A 20,470-nucleotide genomic window follows, 5' to 3' on the forward strand; every position below is an offset into this window, starting at 1 on the left:
CATTTTTTGAAACGGGTACGAATTTTAAAAGGAAAATTAATAAGCAGGAATAAATCATAATATATTAAAACAGGATTCATGCACAGTGCTCTGTGCTGTATCATATTATAGAAAATTGCGGGAATAATTCAAGTAATATCGTGTTGAGATAGAGAACCACGCCCTCGAAGTTTCTGGCTTTGAAATCAAATGTGGCCCTCAGCGATTCTAAACCAGAAACTCACCGGCATCGATAGTTCTTCATTAGATTATTTGAAAGGCCAAGATTTTGATGCAATAGTTTTGAAATATTTTATATATTTTCATAGAATTCGTTCGTTAATTTTAAACAAAATGAACATAATTCCCTTGGCTACAAAACTTGATCAGAATCTTTCCTAAAAAAGAAATTGTTGAAAGAAATTGTGAGAAACGTGATACAATATGTTAAAAACTTATCAATGCTCTGTCAACTAGTTTTGTCTTCGTAGTGTCCCCACCTATATTGGTCACGTGACTCATACTCGTTACATATACTATAATAGATTTGTTGGTATTTATATATGGATATTGTTATTGGGCACATTTTTATTAATAAAATGATTAACGTCCTGAGTTTAAAATCACGTGATATATGGAACTCGTGGAACACAAAGGGTCCACACAATCATGTGTGGCACACTGCAGACATAACTGGGAAAATGAAGGCCCTGGTTAATGTTCACAACAAATAGTTAATTACACTCCGCTATCGTATACCATCTAATATTGGCCATGTTCTCCCATAGGCCAGTTCTTTCTATATATGGTATATGTTTCTATTTCATAATGCATCATTATAAGTATGATACAAAATTATTATAAAGCGTATTTTTATTGTCTGTAATAAGCATATTTTAAAATGGGTCAGTACCGTAACCCGCAGTGGAAACGTACACACATATTTATATACATGTACATTTGAGTGTACATTTGAGTTTTAAGTGAACAATGAGGGCGCTGTATAGGTTGAACTGAAGCATCGATCGCGGATTATATCATAGGGTTCTGATGGATCACAGAAATGTCGCAAACGCGATTCATGTATGTCCTATTATTTGGCAATTATGTACTCTAAGCTTCGTACTCTTCTCCATTTTCACTGTTATACGCCTTGTTTTCGTAAATAGTTCCATCACCAACGCTGAAATGAGAAGCGTTACATCAATATTGATTTATCATGATCATGTCATGATGTGTTCCCTTGAAGCGACAAAGAATATGTATTGGTTTCAAGCTGTTGAAATTGATTGTGTTTTAAAATCGGCATTATAGGCCTTACGTCACAATTAGACTAGCAGTAGGCTACAATGCAACACTTGAAATGCAATTTTACAAATCGATCCAAGGATTTTTTTCCGGGATGCCTGCTAATATCTTAAAGACCGCGCCTTGATACAATTTATAATTGTCTGTGGTGGGAATCTTATTTCCGTTTCGGTTCTTCGGGGAAAGTGATGTTACTAGAACGGAGTGCGATGTATTTGTATCGCCTTGTTAGTAAATACCTTCCAATTGTTTGAGGAAATCAAAATGATTTTATTAAAAAAAAGAAATACCGCGTATGGGCCATTATGTGGTGATCAAAATAGAATAGTTTTTTTTTTTGGAAAATAAGTTGACAACGAGAAATTCTGGGAGGGGTAACAAGTCGTACCAATAGAACGGAACAACAACAAATACTATATTCATAAAAAGTACACACAAATTTGATACTTGTAGAAAAAGAAAAATAGCAGCAACATCGCCGTGAAAACTATCTCAAAACTATGTGAATGTGAAGTATATACCTTTCCTGTCTAGTCAGAGTATCCGAATTTGGGTTCGCTTCAACGATGGGCGACGTTGAATCTGACGCCGTTCGATGATGGTGTCGACTGTGTGAGTGTGAGTTGGCGGCCAATGTACGCTCTAATTGCATCGTCCGTACTTCATCTCGCCGGCTTTCAGGAAATACAACAGTACAGTGTATCACTTTCGGAGAAGCACCCTCTCTCGCCTGGCTGTACGTCACCTCAGATACTCGAAGTTGATCTGGGTCGGGCTCCTGGAAGACCGGTTTGAACCAGACGTAGCCGGTGTAAAAAATGGATCCTACTACCAGCACAGTTATAATGAGCATTACAATCAATAGTGCCGGTATTCCAGCGATAGCAGTGATAACTAACAGTACGATCATTATGGGTATAACGATGGCGCCAATTATTAGTAGGCCCGTACGAGTCTTGTGTGTCGATGGCATGATGAATCCCGCCATCTTGGTTTCAAATAACAAAACAATACACGACCTGTGTTCGAAGTCATTCAAAGACACGTCTGTTATTATTCATGTTAGCGCTCATCCAACATCTTCAAATTCCACTATATTATTAGGCGGATTATGATAATTAACTTGCTGTTTTATAACAACGATATTTGCGCCGAGAATAAGTGGTGACTCGACGGAATTCGACCCGTACTCTTCTCCATCGCCCCGTTCATTCCATAAGTTGAAAATTAACCCTAAGGTCATCACGATAAATAATAATAAATTGTTGTTCGTGGTGATCCGTTAAATCGGTGATTATAAAGACCAAGGCCTATCTTGCATATCAAAATATTTTTTGGGGGGGGGATGAAAGCTTCGAATGTATGACACTGAGCAATTCAAATATTTCAAGCTTGGTATGATGGATGTGATTTTAAAATGGCTGTCATTATTTTACACTGGTTAGATAGAAATCAGAAAAACTGTGTCACTTATATATATATACAACGTCTTAAATGGTAATACAATATCATACGAAAATTCTTTTTAAAATTTATTTCACTTTTTAGTAATTATGAACAATAATAAATACGTATTATTTTACGCTGTACAAATGTATAATCTTCGAAATTCTTAAATTTGTAATCCTGCAAAAAAAAATGGTCCTATGCAAGGTATCCAGTAATCGACTGACTACGAGTCTCGTATCGATGTGACGTCATTGAAATTATCACATGCGTCAAATTAAACATGTCAAACACAGTCTATAGTTCATCCTGCGGTAAAATAAATTCCAGTTCAAATCCGATGATCAACTGTAAAATAAATAACTCTGTTGTCAATCCCACGCCTTGTATTGATGACACTCTTTAAGTTAAGTTGATCCAGAAAAGTAGCCAAAAATCTTATTTATGTTCTTCATTTTGGCACCGATCGCTACCCTGTGACGAGAAGATTGCTCCCAAGGGTTATCTGTGGCCACAAGTCGCCGGTTCGCATGAATCATCTCTCGAGGTCATCCAATAATCAGTACGCACACCAGACATAGTCAATCATTACCAGTGTGCTGTATAAAAAAAAACGCCCTGTGGATCGTTGTCACAAACATCTCCGTTATATATGTATGCATGTTCAATGGGTGCACTGGTACGGTATTGCCCTGAATCAATATTGACCCATTTTAAAATCCAATTCTGACTTATTGTTATTTTTCAATGTCTTCTTCGTCTTGATAGGCGTCGTTGTCGTAACCAACACTACAGGGGAAAAAACAACAACAATAACATTGATAAATAAAGCGCATTACGTGCGTTTTTCAACATGTCATCCTTTTTTTATTTACGTAACACTGGGCCACGATTACTTTTTTGGTAGCAAATTAAAACATACTGTGTTATGTATTCATTGTTAAAATAACGTGCAAATGCATGGAAAACGAGTTTGTGCTCAATTAAAAAATTGTTTTTAGTTGCTTAATTGTTGTATGCACTTGCATAGAATTAGTATCCTAACATTTGACTTAATTAATGTTTAGTAATTCAAGGAAATAAAATATGGCATCTTATTATTGCGCATGGAGATTATTTCTGCTAGATTACTCAGCATGGGTAGGAATATTTTAAGTTGAACATATGTTTATTGCTGCCACAGCAGAAATACACTGTAGTCATGTACGTATATAAGTTATTCATAAATCTAAAAATTTATAGACACAAACACACCGGCATTTGTCATAGTCTATGCCCAAAGTGGAGATGATACCGACCGAGTCAATCTGATTGACTCGTTTGGATTTAAATGGAACTAACTTTAAATATAAGTTTGCTGACCACAGTTTAGTGCAAGTAGCATCAATTACTTCAATTAGAATTGTTTTTTACTCTAAACCAACTTTTTGATTTTAGTATTACTTACTTATCACTAACGGTCACGATTCTGTCATCACCACCACCACCATCATCATTGGTGTCACCATTCTCAGCCGGCGGCGTTACGTCGTCTTCCTTAACTTCACCGTTCTCCTCGTCCCTGGTAATAACAACATTCGGTATATCCGGCTGATGCGATGGAGTGTTCGTAATGCTCCCCTCGGACGGACTACGCGAATTCGAATTTTGTGGCGCGTTGGGAGAAAATTCTCCCTGTTCCTCGGAAGGTAAAGGCACCACAAATACGTTGGGGTCCAGCTCTGAGTAAGGAGGCGGCTCCTCCAAGGGGTAATCGCCGTACATGTACATGCCACTGTGAAAGAACGATATATACAGAAAGGAAACGGGGAATTACAAAAATAATGAAGTAAACGTAGTATGTACATATCGTACAATAAATGTAATGTGATTTCATTAAATACAAAATGAGGGGCGATGTGAATTACTTTTAATCATTTTTAAATAATTAGTTTACATCTTTAAAAAAACGGCAGAAAATTAAATTAAAATTAAAAAGAGCTGTTTTGGTATCACAATAAGCAGTATAGTATCCGTTCGACGAATTACTAGTCAAAATGCAAGCGCGCCAGCCCTTTCTGTACGCACAGGTAAATTCGGGCGCACAACGGAGCACTGTCGTGTTCAATTATGTCATCCAACAAATAATGCCACATATTTGTTGCAAATCAGACTATACTGCATATTTATCAAGATTTGATGTCAAATAAAATATTTAGACATGCTAAAACAATGCTCAAAGTTATACACTGGGGGTATTTGTCGGATTTTTGAATGATTCTGAAAAATATGTCTTGCGCATTACTAACGATTATAAAGATGCGGTGAGTTTCATTCACTGCTAGCCAATGGCTTACCTCGTATCATGTGTGTATGGCTGCATTTCCATATTATTCACATGTGTCTCATTGGGGGTCCCAATTGCCGTATTTAATGAAGACGCCGTCCCGGCATTCGTCACTGGACGACCCAGGCAATATTTATTGAAACAGTCCGTCCATTTTAACATTTTATAAACAGAATAAACAAAAAAGGCAATCAGAACGGCAGCAAGAGCCAGCACCACGAGCGTTGATGAACTATCGTTTGTAATTCCCATGACAAACACGAGGATTATGCCGCCTAGCATCAACACAAAGGCGACGGTGAAGTTGGCTATATCTCTTGCTTTAGACATGTTGGTTAGTTTTGTTTCAGTCTATGTAGTTCAAGTTAACCGCCAATGATACACTAGGCGTGCGAAGATGCTGAATATATGTGATTATATTTCGTTGGATGTCAGAAAACTGAAATCGTCTTCATCCTTTTGATCATCAAAGTGTACCTGTGTGAAACAATACAGCGAAATATTAAATACCCTGTAAGTAATTGGGGGGGGGGGTGTTGGAGGGTTGATCAGCGTAACTGTGGGAGATGTAATCAGGATAAATGTGGGAGGGGTGATTAATGAGACAATGGTCACTATGAGGATATTGTATATGCCAACATAGTGACAATAGAACTTTTCATAGCTTACGTAGGTTTTGAGTTAATAGTGATAAGATAACGTATTGTTCCCAAATATATAGAAATAGAATATTTATATTAAATAGAAGTATATATATATACAAGGAATTTATGGCATATGAATTCTCTTGAATTCTCTCGTGTCGCCCTTAGTCTTTTTTTAATACAAAGGTATACAATTGATAAAATTAACTCTTTATTTAAAAGGAACAGTCTTTTGAATATTGTACCTAGTAGATAAAACTTAATTTACACTGTCAAAGACAATTCGTTTAATGATCCACGGTTTGATAGTTTTTTTTTTAATGTTCTATAACGCAAAATTTTCGTGGATCGTGGGTCCAAGCCAAAATGCGTCCACGCAACAAAGACATTGCACGTCATTCTCATGCGCAGAACTTCGAAAAGAGAAACAGTTTCCTAAATAAACCATATCCTTATTTGAAATCCAAATCCAAACAAAGGGCATGGGTTTCCGTTTCGATGGCAGTACACACCTCTGCCCATTTTTTTGGTGGAAACAACCAACTCTTCCTGTTTTTGCCCCATACGTAAGATATTACCGACTATATAGTATTGTAATCATATGGAGTCCACAATTTGCGATCATAGAAGGACATCCGGAGTGACAGCGGTTAATTAGCGCAGGCATGTCAGCTTAACGATACGCACCCTGACTCGCGTAAGATATGAAGATGTGGCACCATCATGTACTGAGTAGGCAGGTGTGTCACGTGACTTGGCTATTTTGGAACCAGTGACGCAAAGCGTAAAATCATTTACCAAACACTGTCTGAAAAATCCTGTGCTAGTCGATAATAAACTTCCGTATTCCTCACTACTTATTAATACTTTGCAAATATCGCCAGTATAACTAAACATTAAGCCGATGTAAGCAATAAAGTGCGCTGTCATGTGTACACACATACAAAAATTATTTAATTATAAAATGTTACCCATCTGGATTATAATTAAGACAAATGACTATTGATTTATACTGCTTAATATACACTCATTTTTAAGTAATTTTTGCTTGAATTTAGCGTATCACTGACCCAAAACCACCGATACATTGATACTGTGAGATAAGGTCATCACACCAACAGTACATAAATGATAGGTCACAGGAAGACCGTGATGAAATGTACAACGTACCTGTAGAGCGATTGAAATTACTGTGAATCCCCCCCAAAAAAACTTGGCGAATATTACTCGGAGGTGAGCCAGTACATTGTGATCAGTTGTACGTCGATGCTGCACTGTAAATCAAACGGAATTGTTCACGACTGGTGCATCGTGTTAACCATACACGGCTATATCTACTGTACAGTAACTATCATCATTAAGTGCTTCGATAAACAGGTCAGAGATAGACGATGTCGATCAGCCATTAGTTATTAATATACATGGCACGTCACATGCGCAGTCTGAGAGATTAATTATTGTCAGATTCGCCAATTGACCTTTGTTTGTTTTCGCTGATATGAATATATCTATCTATATATTCATAATTTGTGAAAAAAGTATATTTTATTATTACAATTGATTGATGAAAAAGATGTTGAAATATTCATCGACTGTATAAAACTCAAAATGTATTTGCCAGATAACATTGAAAAAAACAGAGCCACCGTGACCATAGTATGCTGCTGTCGGCAGTCAAGTTATTGTACAGTATTTATGTCATGGTCAAAAGCACGCCCGACCTTGGCAACGTTGGTGCCCTGGTACCATGGTGTTACGTTGTTGAAATGTCTACATCGGCCGACCTCGCCTCCAGGCACACTTGAAACTTCAAACCTTGTCTGAGTTGAAATATAACATATTTTTATTGAATGACAACGGGGAATAGAAAAGTTGGAGCAAAAACCGGTTTTGTTTATATGTGGACAATATTGACTAAACTATGGTTAATATTTTGAAGCTCTACCACGAGTAGAACTTTAATAAAAAAAGCCATTTAAAAATATCAAAACACCTAAGACATAAAAAATATATAAACGATATAATACTAGTATACAGTTGAGGTTTAAGAATGAGTATATCTGCGTCTTAGGTATTCAGTTGAAAAGGTTGAGAACATTTACATCTTATGTCATCCAAAATATAATGACACGTTTGTAGCAAATCAGACTATCTGAATATATAGGCATACTATGATATTGGCCAGTGTGCATAATCATTCACCCAGTGCAGACACTTATGATGAATCTGTTATTACTTCCACATAGACTGAGAGATTACTTATTTGTAATATGTTATTAATAACTAATTATGCGGAGATTCTGGCATCAGTATTAATTTCCAAATCATACTTTCATTATTTATGTACAGCTTTGCAAATTATGGAATGCATTCGGAAAAAAACAATAATATGAGGTTATTACGAGGATACTGCAAAGTATGCACGAAGACAGTACAACGGGAGTGCATACTTTGCAGTATTCTCGTAATAACCTTAATCTTTTCCTTCCAGGAATACATCATGGGAATGCCGAAATCCAAAACGTTTAGAACAGATTAAGCGAATTTCTTTGTGTGGGGTCCGGTCATAAACTGGGGCAGCCATGTATGTTTTTATTATTAGAGGACGATTATGCGCGTAATATATCCATATGAATTTGCGTTTCCTAATATGGTAGGATGAAATTACCGGCAATACCGCAAAATTACGGCACTCTGTAACTTGTGGGTTACGGTGACAGATGTATAATTATAATAATGGTTATTTCAACGCTTTTTTAGTATGTTTAACGTATGACAGGGCTTTGAAATTTTGTATGAAGTCTGTCAACATATAAAAATGTAAAAACATATCTTAGGGCTGCGAGTGCCAACGAAACTGCATCTATAATTATATAATGTTTGGTTCACCAAAACAATCACATTTATTGTTATTATTATAATATTACATTTTAAATATGTTACCATACATGGCAAATCGCACAAAAAGCTGATGGGGGTCGATCAATTCACTACTACACAAATGCTAAGGTGAATAGTATACTTAGTACGTAAAGTGGGAAAATCTAGGTCCACAAACCATTTTAATCTCTATTTTCCGTAAAGACGTCCATTATATTGAAAAACATGATTTTCTCATCTACTTGACAATCACTCAGGTTCCTATGCATACGAATTTTGCGCCACTCACCAAAGTGTACTGTGTATAAGTGTGTTAATAATAAGACCACTAAACTGAGTTATGGGACCTTGATGTTTCATTTGAAAAATCGGCTTCATAAAGTTTGGAGTTACAAATTATCAATGCATTTTCAATTGGGATAGAAAACATGTTTTGGATCTGTTTTGAAGGTCTTTTGACACCGTCCAGCTGATTGGCAGGGCGAGTAGCCAATCAGCGATAGCGCGACAGCATTTTTGCAGTAATAGTTGATGCAAGCTACCGTAAATTTTACTTGATGTTATTGATCAGATTATTTTGATGCCGGGAAGTCTTAAACAAAGTGTGGTTCTGGTCAGTATCAACAGACAGTGGGAATAAGAAGATTGTTTGTTGGTGGGAACAATTATGTTGTCCCTGTCTAGACTACTAGAGTTTGAATTAATTTGAAACAGCCAGTGTATAAATAATTAAGTACCACCATGTAAACAGAAAGTGTTGCGAGGCCGGGAACGATGAACTCACCGATTTCCCTTTGTGTTGACTTTTAGTATTCTAATGTTCTCTCATAAGAAATCAAATATGTGTTGTAACATCCTTGAACATGTGAAATCACCTTTAAAAACATATTATTATAAAGTATATTCGCCATTTTTTAAATCCATTCACATACAACAGTAAAATATAATTTTGTTAAATTCACACATAGTTCAGAAATTGATTTTTATTAATTGAAATATTAAAACAAATATCATATATTTGTTCTAAGAACCATATCTATGTAACAGTTATAGCACCATATCCTTGTGTAACAGTTACCCAGGGAGTTGTTCAGAATGACGTCATTATCTGTTATTACGTCGCACAATAACGATGTGCTTTGGTCTCAAGTAGCGCGACTCGTTTCGGTCACCGTCAGATCAGAGAAACATGATATTTCTTCGATTTGTTTGTAAGATTCATTTAACTGGAATCTGTCGCTGTTCACGGTCATACCACATAAAGGTGCCACCTTGAATAGTCTGTTATTTTATCAACAAATATTATCCTGTCCACGTGACTAGCGTGAACCAATTACGTCCACAGAAAACAGACACGCACTGCAAGGGTTAGTGAGTTACGAAAATATAAAAATAAATAATTCATTATTTATAATAAAAACAAAACACACACAAAACAACTTCACGATGAGGTAACTTAAAGTAAGACCAGTTCCACTGCGGAGACTTGAAAGTTTTGCCATAACTTTGTACCAAGATGGCTTTGTAATAAATATGAATACACGTGCTCGACGTATTAATGTATAAGTCGTCACACTGACGTGGAGCTCAAGACGGATTGTGCGCGTTCTTTGAGTGCTAGGGCCTCTTGATACGATGGCGGTGGTGGTTCGTCATATTCAAATCCTTCATTGTCTTGGCAACCGTTGTGAATCCTGGAAATTGTGCATAAAAATTAATAATGTTATTAAATTGTACACACATTTGTTTTTTAATAAATATTCAATTGTGGCTTCCTGTTGTTTCGGTATAAGTTTAACCAAAGACTATAGAGTCTTTGGTTTAACACACTACAATAACTGTTTATAATGTATTATTACCTGTTGTCACTATGTAGATCTTGAATATCGATATCAATTGCTACTGTACCACGCCCTCTTGCTTCCATGTCAACGCGATGGCTAATAGAGGTTATCCCTATCGTGTTCGTATTTGCGCTTGTTGCAACACACTCTTCGTATGACGGGGGAAGATCAGTAGGGTCCGAATGTCTGTGAACAACAATGACATATTTGAAATAAACATGTTTATGATACTTGTTGATATACTTGTACGATATCAAAGAGTACCCTGTCGAAACACAGATCATTATTTCGACAATAAAATACAAAAATGGTTCGTTGATTCTGGTAGTGTTTATTTGCAACCGGACAAAAAAATAGGATAAATGTACATTGGAAACTAGAATTATATTATTCAAACACGTCCATAGCTAAACTGAATCGTGATTTTTTTTCCATGAATTGCATTTATAGATTCTTTCTCACATATGATCTAAATAACCTTGATGTTTGAGGTTTTGTCCAAACTCAGTCAATTCATTTTGCCTGGACATGTATATATTTAAAGAACATATGTAATCGACAAGTAGGTACGATATTCCTGCTTTTCAAAACCTAAACGTGTTAAAAAGTGTTTCGTCTGAACGTCAAATTGGATTTTAGCAGTTTATCGACACTAAACTATAATCCATGTGACACTTCACTTTGCCAAAACCGCACTTCTCGGTAATATGAGCTAATCCTTACGACTTCCGTTTATAAGTAATGTATTATAAGGAAGCAGAAAATATTATTTTTTTTATATTGATTCGGTGAGTCGAATCACCACGAAATCCGGGATCTAGTTCACTTTCTGTTGTATTCGTACTTAGCCGTGTAATTGTTGTTGGCATAGTTGCAAAAAACAAAAATATAGTTCAAAATTACAATAACTTGAGTTAGAACCCCACTTTTTGAATTATAATTATAATATTCAATTTTAAGATAATAGATTGGTTTAATATCGACGCCGGTACATCTTGCTAGATAGATTTGAAGACTATTAAAGTACACTGTAAGGATTCAGCATTAACTGAATAACAGAGGCAGTTAATGCATTGGAAATATTATATTGTTTGGAATACGCTTAAAATTCCGACCACCGGGTATAAACGCTATATAGACAGACGGTATCACGAACCTGTACTTGCCGTATAACAAACAAGCCTTACCTCTCAATGACTGTGTTCACTGTTTCCTCCTCCTCCTCGTCATCATCGTGCTCTATGCACCGCTTAACCATATTCACGACTGTTGCTACCGATGCCGTTCCTATCACTAGTCCTATCGATAGCAACACAACCATCGTGACTGCATCATTGGAACGTATCGCGATGGCCAGCATAAATATACATGCCATTAAGGCGACGACTGAAATCACGGTGTCAAGTATACTCTGTTTGCGGTTGCCCATGTTGTGCTAAAGAATCGCGTACGGTACGAGTGGTAAATAGTGTCTTAGTTAAAGACCGTTTTACAGTTGATCACGCCGGACTGGTTAATCTTATATCTGATTCATACGTACTGTTACATGATAATTATAGCATTGGGGTCATGAATAAACAACTTTTTGTAATTAAACTGATCTGACGACATTGATAAAAACTGATACCAATCTCTACACGAGTAATATACTAGTAGAACCCTAATATGGTCAATGTTCACTCGCTATCCTGGTTCGATATATATGCTTAAATGTTAGGTCCCTGTACTGCACTTATTCATGCACGAATGCGTCGTCTTTTTAATGCCTTGGGGTCACACGCTGTTGTTGTTCCTTGCACTGCATCAATGTGAGTAATGCTCCGGGCAATCGCCAAATCGCGTGTCAATAATAAAAAATAAGGTTGTAAATATAGACCGATGGTATTGATGATACACAGTACGCTCCTCGTTCCAGATTCACAAAGTCTAAACTGCACAGTAACACAAAATTGCTTCACTGCAAATCCTCTTCTATTAGGGGTGGTTCTATTGTTTTACAAAAGTCGATGTGTATTAAACGGCAATCACTGTCAAAGGTCTGTTTGGTCTGACGAATATCCCGTAAATATTACGGTCCATTGTTCTACGTCACGGCACATCCTATGAACTATGGCACAACATGTTGTGCCGCGCCCGCAAAAAGTGGTTTAATTATTAAAAGATATGACAGATGTATCTTACGACAAACATTAACGTAAAAGACAAACGAACAATCAGTCACATAACCGCAGGGGACGGGGGACGTCTCCAGCATACACATGTTTTGCCACTAAGTTATGAAAAATTATTTTGTCCTTACATTTATCGCTGTTTATAGTTTGTTTATACATGTTTGTTTGTTGATATACTATTTGCTCACCTACTGGCGACTAAGTATATTTGCCCAATATTTCATATACGTGTACAAGTAAACAAAACTGACATTTGTGAATAAGAAGACCACGCATACTAGATATTTAGTATTATTAGCTCACAACGATTTTAGAACCTTCTGTTATTCTCGAATAAGGCGAATGATCAGGAAAAATACATATTAGTTAAAGACAGAATCCATGTCTGTTGGGCCTGTCATTATGGTAGTTTCGTTGGTGTTCAGCCGTTTAGTGTACGTGTTTCTCTTAAAAGTTTATCAAGATGTTTATTGATAGATTTACACGATAGCATTTTATCAGTGCCAAAATATAGCCCCTCCTACCAATCACCGGGAGATTATCTCTTGTGATTTCATACTGTTGTGTTTGAACGTAGAAGTAAGATATTCGGACCTTCTAATTTAGAGTCGAGGTGGGAACAACGGCTTTGACTATAGGGGCTCAGTATTATTGCAGTTCAACACCGAGGGGTTATTAGAGTCGAACTCAGCTCGAGTTGAACATGTTTACCGTAGTCATTTTTGCTGGCCTGACAAAACACGAGTCATGACAACGTACACACACAAATAACAAATAACAGTATATTCTGCATAAAAGCGACAGCATTTCACAATGTCAAAAACGGAAAGTCTTTATTGTAGTGTTAAATGTAAGTGGAAATCCCCAACACATCTTATCTCCTCCTATTTCATATAGATCAGACGAGAAGTTCAAGTAAAATTGATACCAAGTCTCCGTTAATAGATTCGTAAAAGTATATCTGGCGAGAAAGTACGTATCTTTTGAAAACAGTTAAACGCGGTGGCCTATTAACATTAAACAAGTCTTGGCCAACACGTTTCCCGATAAACCACCATAAAACATAATAGGATGGGTGTGCTCTAGGATTCGGATTCTCAAGGTGTGTTGAAAAAACACTCGTTCACTAGATCTAAGGTTATACAGTGTCATTATGCTCTTTGATCTTTTGACCTAGTTTACAGCTAGGTGACACGTAGTAACAAAGTAACCTCTGAAGAGGAGGTCGCTATATTTTACTAAATACTCAGTTATCTGACAAATCTACCGATCCGCCAGAAACACATGCTAAAGGAAACAATGACAAAAACAACCAGCTCTTAATGATTCAATGCAGTCAGACAACTCATTATACAGCATACTAGTGTCTTCTGCTACACTTGTAGCTCATATGAGGGGAACTACTTGAATACCGGAACTTATTTTTGAGGTCTACGACCCAAGCATGTCCAAGAAATTGTTAGCGTGATTTACAGGGCGAAAACAAAAGTATTCAGTATATAGACGCTGACAACACATAGAGGGCGCCATACACAGATATTTACATTATTTTCAATAAATGCAGTGATACATATATGACGAGTGTAGTAATTTTCATTTCGGGGTTTAATACATATAATATTATGAGTCACGAATTTGATTTCATGTTTATCCATTTTAAAATCTAACGCAGTGACCTAATTTGTGATTATTATTATTATTATTATTATTATTTTAATAATAATTTTACTGAATTGCTGTGACGTATGGAAAAAAAAACTCAGCGACTATTCGCCAGTTCAACCTCAGGTTATTGCATAGTTTGTTGAGATAACGTTTAAGCAAATTCATGGCAGGACAAGCTGTTAACTCTTAGGAAGATAGAATTGATGTTCACCCTTTGAGCTTTCTTGCAGCGTTTTCACATGTAATTACCAGTCATTACCCGAGGCGAGGTTCACATCAGAACACAAGTGTTGTGAATAAAACACATGCGTTTATAGTATTCTTTATGCATTATATGTAAAATATGTGTTCTATAGCTTTTTGCTGAACACTGACAAAACATTCATTTGTATTATTTATTTTTTATTTTATAAATATCTTAAATAAATATTAAATAAAATTCTGGCAGTATAAGTGTTATAGCGCCACCATGAATGGATTTGTTCATATAAAAATATCTAAAAATGTCGAAATGCTGGTAAAACACTGGAACGAAGTTATCAACAACGAAATTGCCGAGTTAGATATCTAAATATTTCATGAAAAGGGACTCAGGAAAGTGTATTGTCAAAATTAACCCAAAAGTTGTTCAAAATGACGTCTTCCTTTGTTACATTCTCCAATAATGATGTGATTTAATCTCAAGTCACGAGAGTTTTGCAAGCTCAAGTCAGGAAAGCCATCTTGATTTTTTTTATAAAAACATTCAACAAATATTGTCTTGTCTTTGTGATTAATGTTAACCAATTACGTCCCGAAGGATAAAAAAATACATAATCCCAAATATGGTAACAAAAAATATAAAAGTAATAAAAAATACATTGATGAAAAAATCTTTGTGGTATGATGTTAGTATGAACAGTGTTGTCATGGAGATTCGAAAGTGTTGCCATAACTTTCGACGAGGAAGGCTTGGTAATAAAAATGTCGATACGTGGTCAACGTAAGCGTAGAAATCATGATGTGAGCGAGAGTCGTCACGCTGATGTAGAACTCAAGACAAATTGTGCGCGTTCTTTGAGTATAAGGGCCTCTTGATACAATGGCCGTGGTGGTTCGTCATATTCGAATCCGTCATTGTTTTTATAACTGTTAGAATGAAGTGATAAGGTCTTGATAAGATATTGTCTTGGAAACACAGTTATTATTTATTATATTGGCAATGGATTGAAGTTGGATTCCCGTGTTTTTTTATTCAGAGGTTGGGATGGGAGTTAAGTTTACATGTAACACACTATAATAACTGCTTATATATATTACCTGTTGTCACTATGTAGACCTTGGATATCGATATCAATTGCTACTGTATCACGCCCTCTGGCTTTCATTTCAACACGGTAGCTTATAGATGATATTCCTAACGTGTTCGTATTTGCGCTTGTTTACAACACACTCTTCGTATGTCTGGGGAAGATCAATAGTAGGCTCTACACTTCTGAAAGTAACAATGAAACAATAAACATGTAATGATTCAGAAAAACCTTGTTAATTTTGAGTTCAAGACTGTTCAACACAACTAGACAGTTGCAGACAGTATGGTAACTATGCACAGTGGTAGAATTATAAATTGTTCTTTCCACACTACACATTTGCGTACATGGATTCATTTTATTTTGTGCATTCTCAATTGTGTGCGGAGGCAGTGAATCGAATTCGGAAAACATATTACATATACATTGCACGAATAAATGATATTATTCAAACACGAGCTAAAATTGATTCCGCCTCCAGCCCCCCTTTACAATGCCCTCCTTAGAAGATGTATTATGGAGAATATGGTTCGATATCACTTAGTGATGCAGCGAATCGAGTCACGAACTCAGTGATCTAGTCGACTTTCCTTTTTCTATTTGTATGTATCCATGGAATTCTTATTGTCAAAACTATATATAAATTATGCATCCCAGGGACTCTTGCAATGCCGAATATGCCTATTCCAAGATTCTACATACGTTTAATGATTTAACGTGGCGTGCAGATTTTATGTTTAGGTTCTCTGAAAAAGTATGCCAACAATAAGAAGAAATGTAAACCTCGAGTTAGCTAGATATCGAATAACAGCCAAGTTTATATTTGATATATAAATACACTCCAAAAAATAGACAACAATGCACAGACGTGTCGCAACAACAATGATAGATAATAACAGAGCTGCAACAAAAACACGCATTGCATGATAAGTTTGAATACATGTTAAAAACTCGAATCAAATTTAAAGTGATCTTCATATGCCATTTGAAATCAGTCACGCGTGCGCATCGAGTTAGACAATCGTTTAGTAAAAAAATAACAATGGGTTGCCGTTACGTCACTGGTGGGTCCAATTTTAACATACCAATAATCCTCGTTTCAGGCTACCTACTGACTCTCTGTAAAACAACTACATAAAAATTGACGGGTCACTTTAATTTTCGCAAAACCTTATCGACCTCTCAGATTACTGGTGTATATCATTTTAATTCCTGTGAAATCATTACGAGTGTAATTCTTATAAAAATGTGTAAACTAATTTTTTAGACATGGAGGGATGAAATTTGTAACAACAAGTTTACACTACATCGTTGATGACGCTATCCATATTTTTAATTGAACTCTATATATACAATTTCTCCAGTTTTCAGAGTGCTGTTTCTTTCGAAATTTCAGTTTAGCCCTTTCATTAGTTTTCAATTTCATAACCATTTACATTTAACAATCCAAAATCCTATTACATTACGGTTGTTTGCATGAAACAGTTTTTATTGCAAATTTGTATATTTCAATATGTAACAATCAATACAATAAGGCTTTAAGATAACCTATTAAGTATATGTTCATTTGATTTATTCCGGGGATGTGAAACATAATGATTTTACTAACACTCATAGAGGCTTAGTGTTCTGGCTGGGAATATGAAATCTTTATTTCGTCTCTAACTTATCGCATTACGTCTAAACAATCTATAACTTCACAGTGTGCATCTGATTAACTGTGATTCCGATAATTACACTAAGTTTTGTCAATACTGATAGGAAGAATGAAGAATTGCGCAAATTCTGTAACAGTAAAGTCTTAGTCTATTTTGATGCGTCGAATGTATTTATAAGCATCAATTATCAATTCGCTCACAGCTAAATACGAGTCTAAACAATTATGAGTCAAAGGCAGATAACTAGTGATCGCAACAAGTCTAACGATTATTGGAAAAAGAAGCACTGACCGACTCATCAATTAATTAAAGTTGCATAGTCAAGACCAAAAAGTGATATAAATGTTTGCAAAAGAGTATTTCCTGCCCTACCAGTAGCACCAGCCATCAATCTGAATTCATGTAGGACAAATGATGTTAACATGATTGGAATCATCAGGTGATTTGTCTGTTTTCCAACCAGTTCATGGTATCTGCCATAGAAACGTTTGGAGGTTGACATAAGACGTTCTCTTAAGAAAAAGCTTGACTTAGGCGCTCGGAAAACAGGATTCTATGACGTATCCATTGCATGCTCTAGCATATCGGACAAACTTGGAAATGTATACACCACATGAAGCAGGAAAGAGATATTACTCAAAAGATTAGGACAAGTGATGATGGTAAAATCGAAGTCATCTTTTGTCGTCACACAGTCTAGTAGAAATTGTACCATTGGAGTCAAATTCAGGAAGAACATTAAGATATGAGGCAGAAAAGCCTGATTTTAATTAATTTCAAGTTCAGGTGGATATATCATAGAACAATAATAATTGACGAAAGAATTATTTATTGAAATAAGAGGCGACACGCGCCGATGAAGAGATTCCAATACTATGTCTTCGTCAACTGATTATTGTGAACAAATGCGGGTATCGTCTACCAAGGTTGTGATAGGTGGATAGCTCGTCAGGTTGAATGTACGGAAAGTGGTTGTATTGGGGAATGGATAACTCGCAAGGCAGAGGGGGGGGGGTAGTACGCTAGGATCACTCGACTTACGCAGTATTCAGTCACAAAGACACCAGTAGTATTATGGGAATTTATTGGAACTACAATCGTTACGGTATTGCCCCGGTCCTTTTCTATCTTATTACACTAGAACACTCAGTCTCATCGATAGTGTTAATTGTTCAGCCAATAGTCTTAATACTTTGCATGCGTTGTCATGACTGCATATGGACTCCACCACTGAGGGCGTCGCCCTGTAGCATCTGAGTTAGGGGAAATGCACAGGTCTGTGCCGGGGATTCATGACATGGTCGCCATGACAACATCAATGCAACTTGGTGACACTGTCCTGCCCAACGAAAGATGTGTTTGGACCGCGAGATTTTCAAATGTGTCTGGACCGCGAGATTTTCAGATTGTCTGGACCGCGAGATTTCAGATTTGTCTGGACCGCGAGATTTTCAGATGGTCTGGACCGCGAGATTTCAGATTTGTCTGGACCGCGAGATTTTCAGATGGTCTGGACCGCGAGCTTTTTCAGATGGTCTGGACCGCGAGATTTTCAGATGTGTCTGGACCGCGAGATTTTCAGATGTGTTTGGACCGCGAGATTTTCAGATGTGCCTGGACCACTAGATTTTCAGATGCAATCATAGCATGGAAAATTAATCAAATCTAAGTAATACAGGAGTATAAAAATGAAAATAAAATAACAATGTTACACAACATTTTTTTTTAATATTGAACAAAAACAAGAAAGATGCATTAAGGTAATATGAAATTCAAAAAAATCAAAATAAATTGCAGAAAACCGAAGGAGCCACCCTGCACATGAATAAGAAAATCATTATATCCACATTAATTGAAATAAAGTTCGTAAAATAAGAAAATCGCTGTGTGAAGGAATAATATCATCTTACCATTCAAATATTGAACAATACTGGATTTACACATAATGTTTTGTTTTTGTTTTTTTAACACAGAAAATATTGTCTAACATGCTTAAATAATAAAAATCGAGGCATGTAACTTAAATGGGAAAATGTGAATAGATACAAGTAAATGCCGTGACGTCATAGTTTTACATATCATTGATCAGCTGGATTAGTCACCAAAGAGTAGGTGGTATGGGCGCCCTCAATTGCTCATATGGGTTTTCGATTTTACGATTTATAGTATTTATGCTAGGTATTTCGGTAGTAACTTGGGCATCGCCAACCAAGATACGAATGTGGTAGCGGTTTCGGAGAATACGAATAGTACTGAAGAATATGCCGAATGGGAACGAAATTTGCGTTTTTAAGGAAATTTCTTCGGCCCTGGAGTCGTCTAGCAAAAATCGTAATATTTGCACTTAAGGTTGAGTTTGGATGTGAGGAAGCCGGTGAGGTATCCAAGCCGAACGAATGGGCAGACGGGCGGATCGCGTAATGCTCCGTCGAAACAGGGTAACACCTCTTACAAAAAACGAAATTGGGGTTAAATAGTTCAAGAATAATTTTTGCTTTGGAAACCTGGGTAATATGAGAAAATTATATATTTGTGGGTCAGAAATTGGCTCACTGATGCTACTATGTAAATAGAAAATAGGTGCCCTCTTAGTGGTATGAATAATATTTGACGTTGATGTGGCTATCAAACGAATCTTAATAAACAACAGAAGATACAGTGTATAGTATAGCCAGGTATTTATTGTAACTACAAGCGTTACCGTACCCGTTACCACTTATTACGCTAGAACCACCCATTTTTATAACCGACAGTGTTAATTGTTCAACCAATAGTCTTAATACTTTGCAAGCGTTTTCATGACTGCATGTGGACTCCACCAGTGAGGGCGTCGCCCTGTAGCATCGTCATGACAATTTGAACATCAATGCAACACTCTCTTAGGCAGAGATCAGTTGTTTCTTCAGCCACTCTCCCCTTAAAATTACGTTCACCGATATTCAACGTTTTCGCGTTCATTTTTCTTTAAAATTGTATCAGCTTTTCTCTGATGAAATAATTCCAAAACAGTTACAACTTCTATTCTCTCTGTGACACGCATTAGTTTCCGATTACGATTTCACATTGTTTTAATTGTACATATTTTAAATAGACTGTTGCTTTAATAAGGAAAACTAAAGAAGCATTGTTGACAAGTTTTTAAAATGGCTTCAGTTTTAAACTTCATAAATACCATTTGTAATTTTCATTCCTGTTATCCGAATTATGTGCTTCAAAGGGCCAGCTTACGCTGTAAGGGCTCATACCACTAACTGAAACTC

At 36.3% G+C, this 20,470-nt stretch overlaps 1 protein-coding gene across 1 annotated transcript; it reads right to left on the minus strand.

The window, feature by feature from the left end:
* Positions 1-834: 834 nt before the first annotated feature.
* Positions 835-2,275, minus strand: LOC144359408 (uncharacterized). Its single transcript, XM_078012555.1, has 2 exons — positions 1,809-2,275; positions 835-1,162 (listed from the first exon to the last, which is right to left on the minus strand). Exons 1-2 carry the CDS (start codon positions 2,273-2,275, stop codon positions 1,093-1,095), a joined length of 537 nt encoding a protein of 178 aa, XP_077868681.1. The 3' UTR covers positions 835-1,092.
* Between the last annotated feature and the right edge of the window lie 18,195 nt (positions 2,276-20,470).

The sequence above is a fragment of the Saccoglossus kowalevskii genome, chromosome 8 (genome assembly GCF_978046115.1).
Source record: "Saccoglossus kowalevskii chromosome 8, keSacKowa6.1, whole genome shotgun sequence".
Lineage (NCBI taxonomy): Eukaryota > Metazoa > Hemichordata > Enteropneusta > Harrimaniidae > Saccoglossus > Saccoglossus kowalevskii.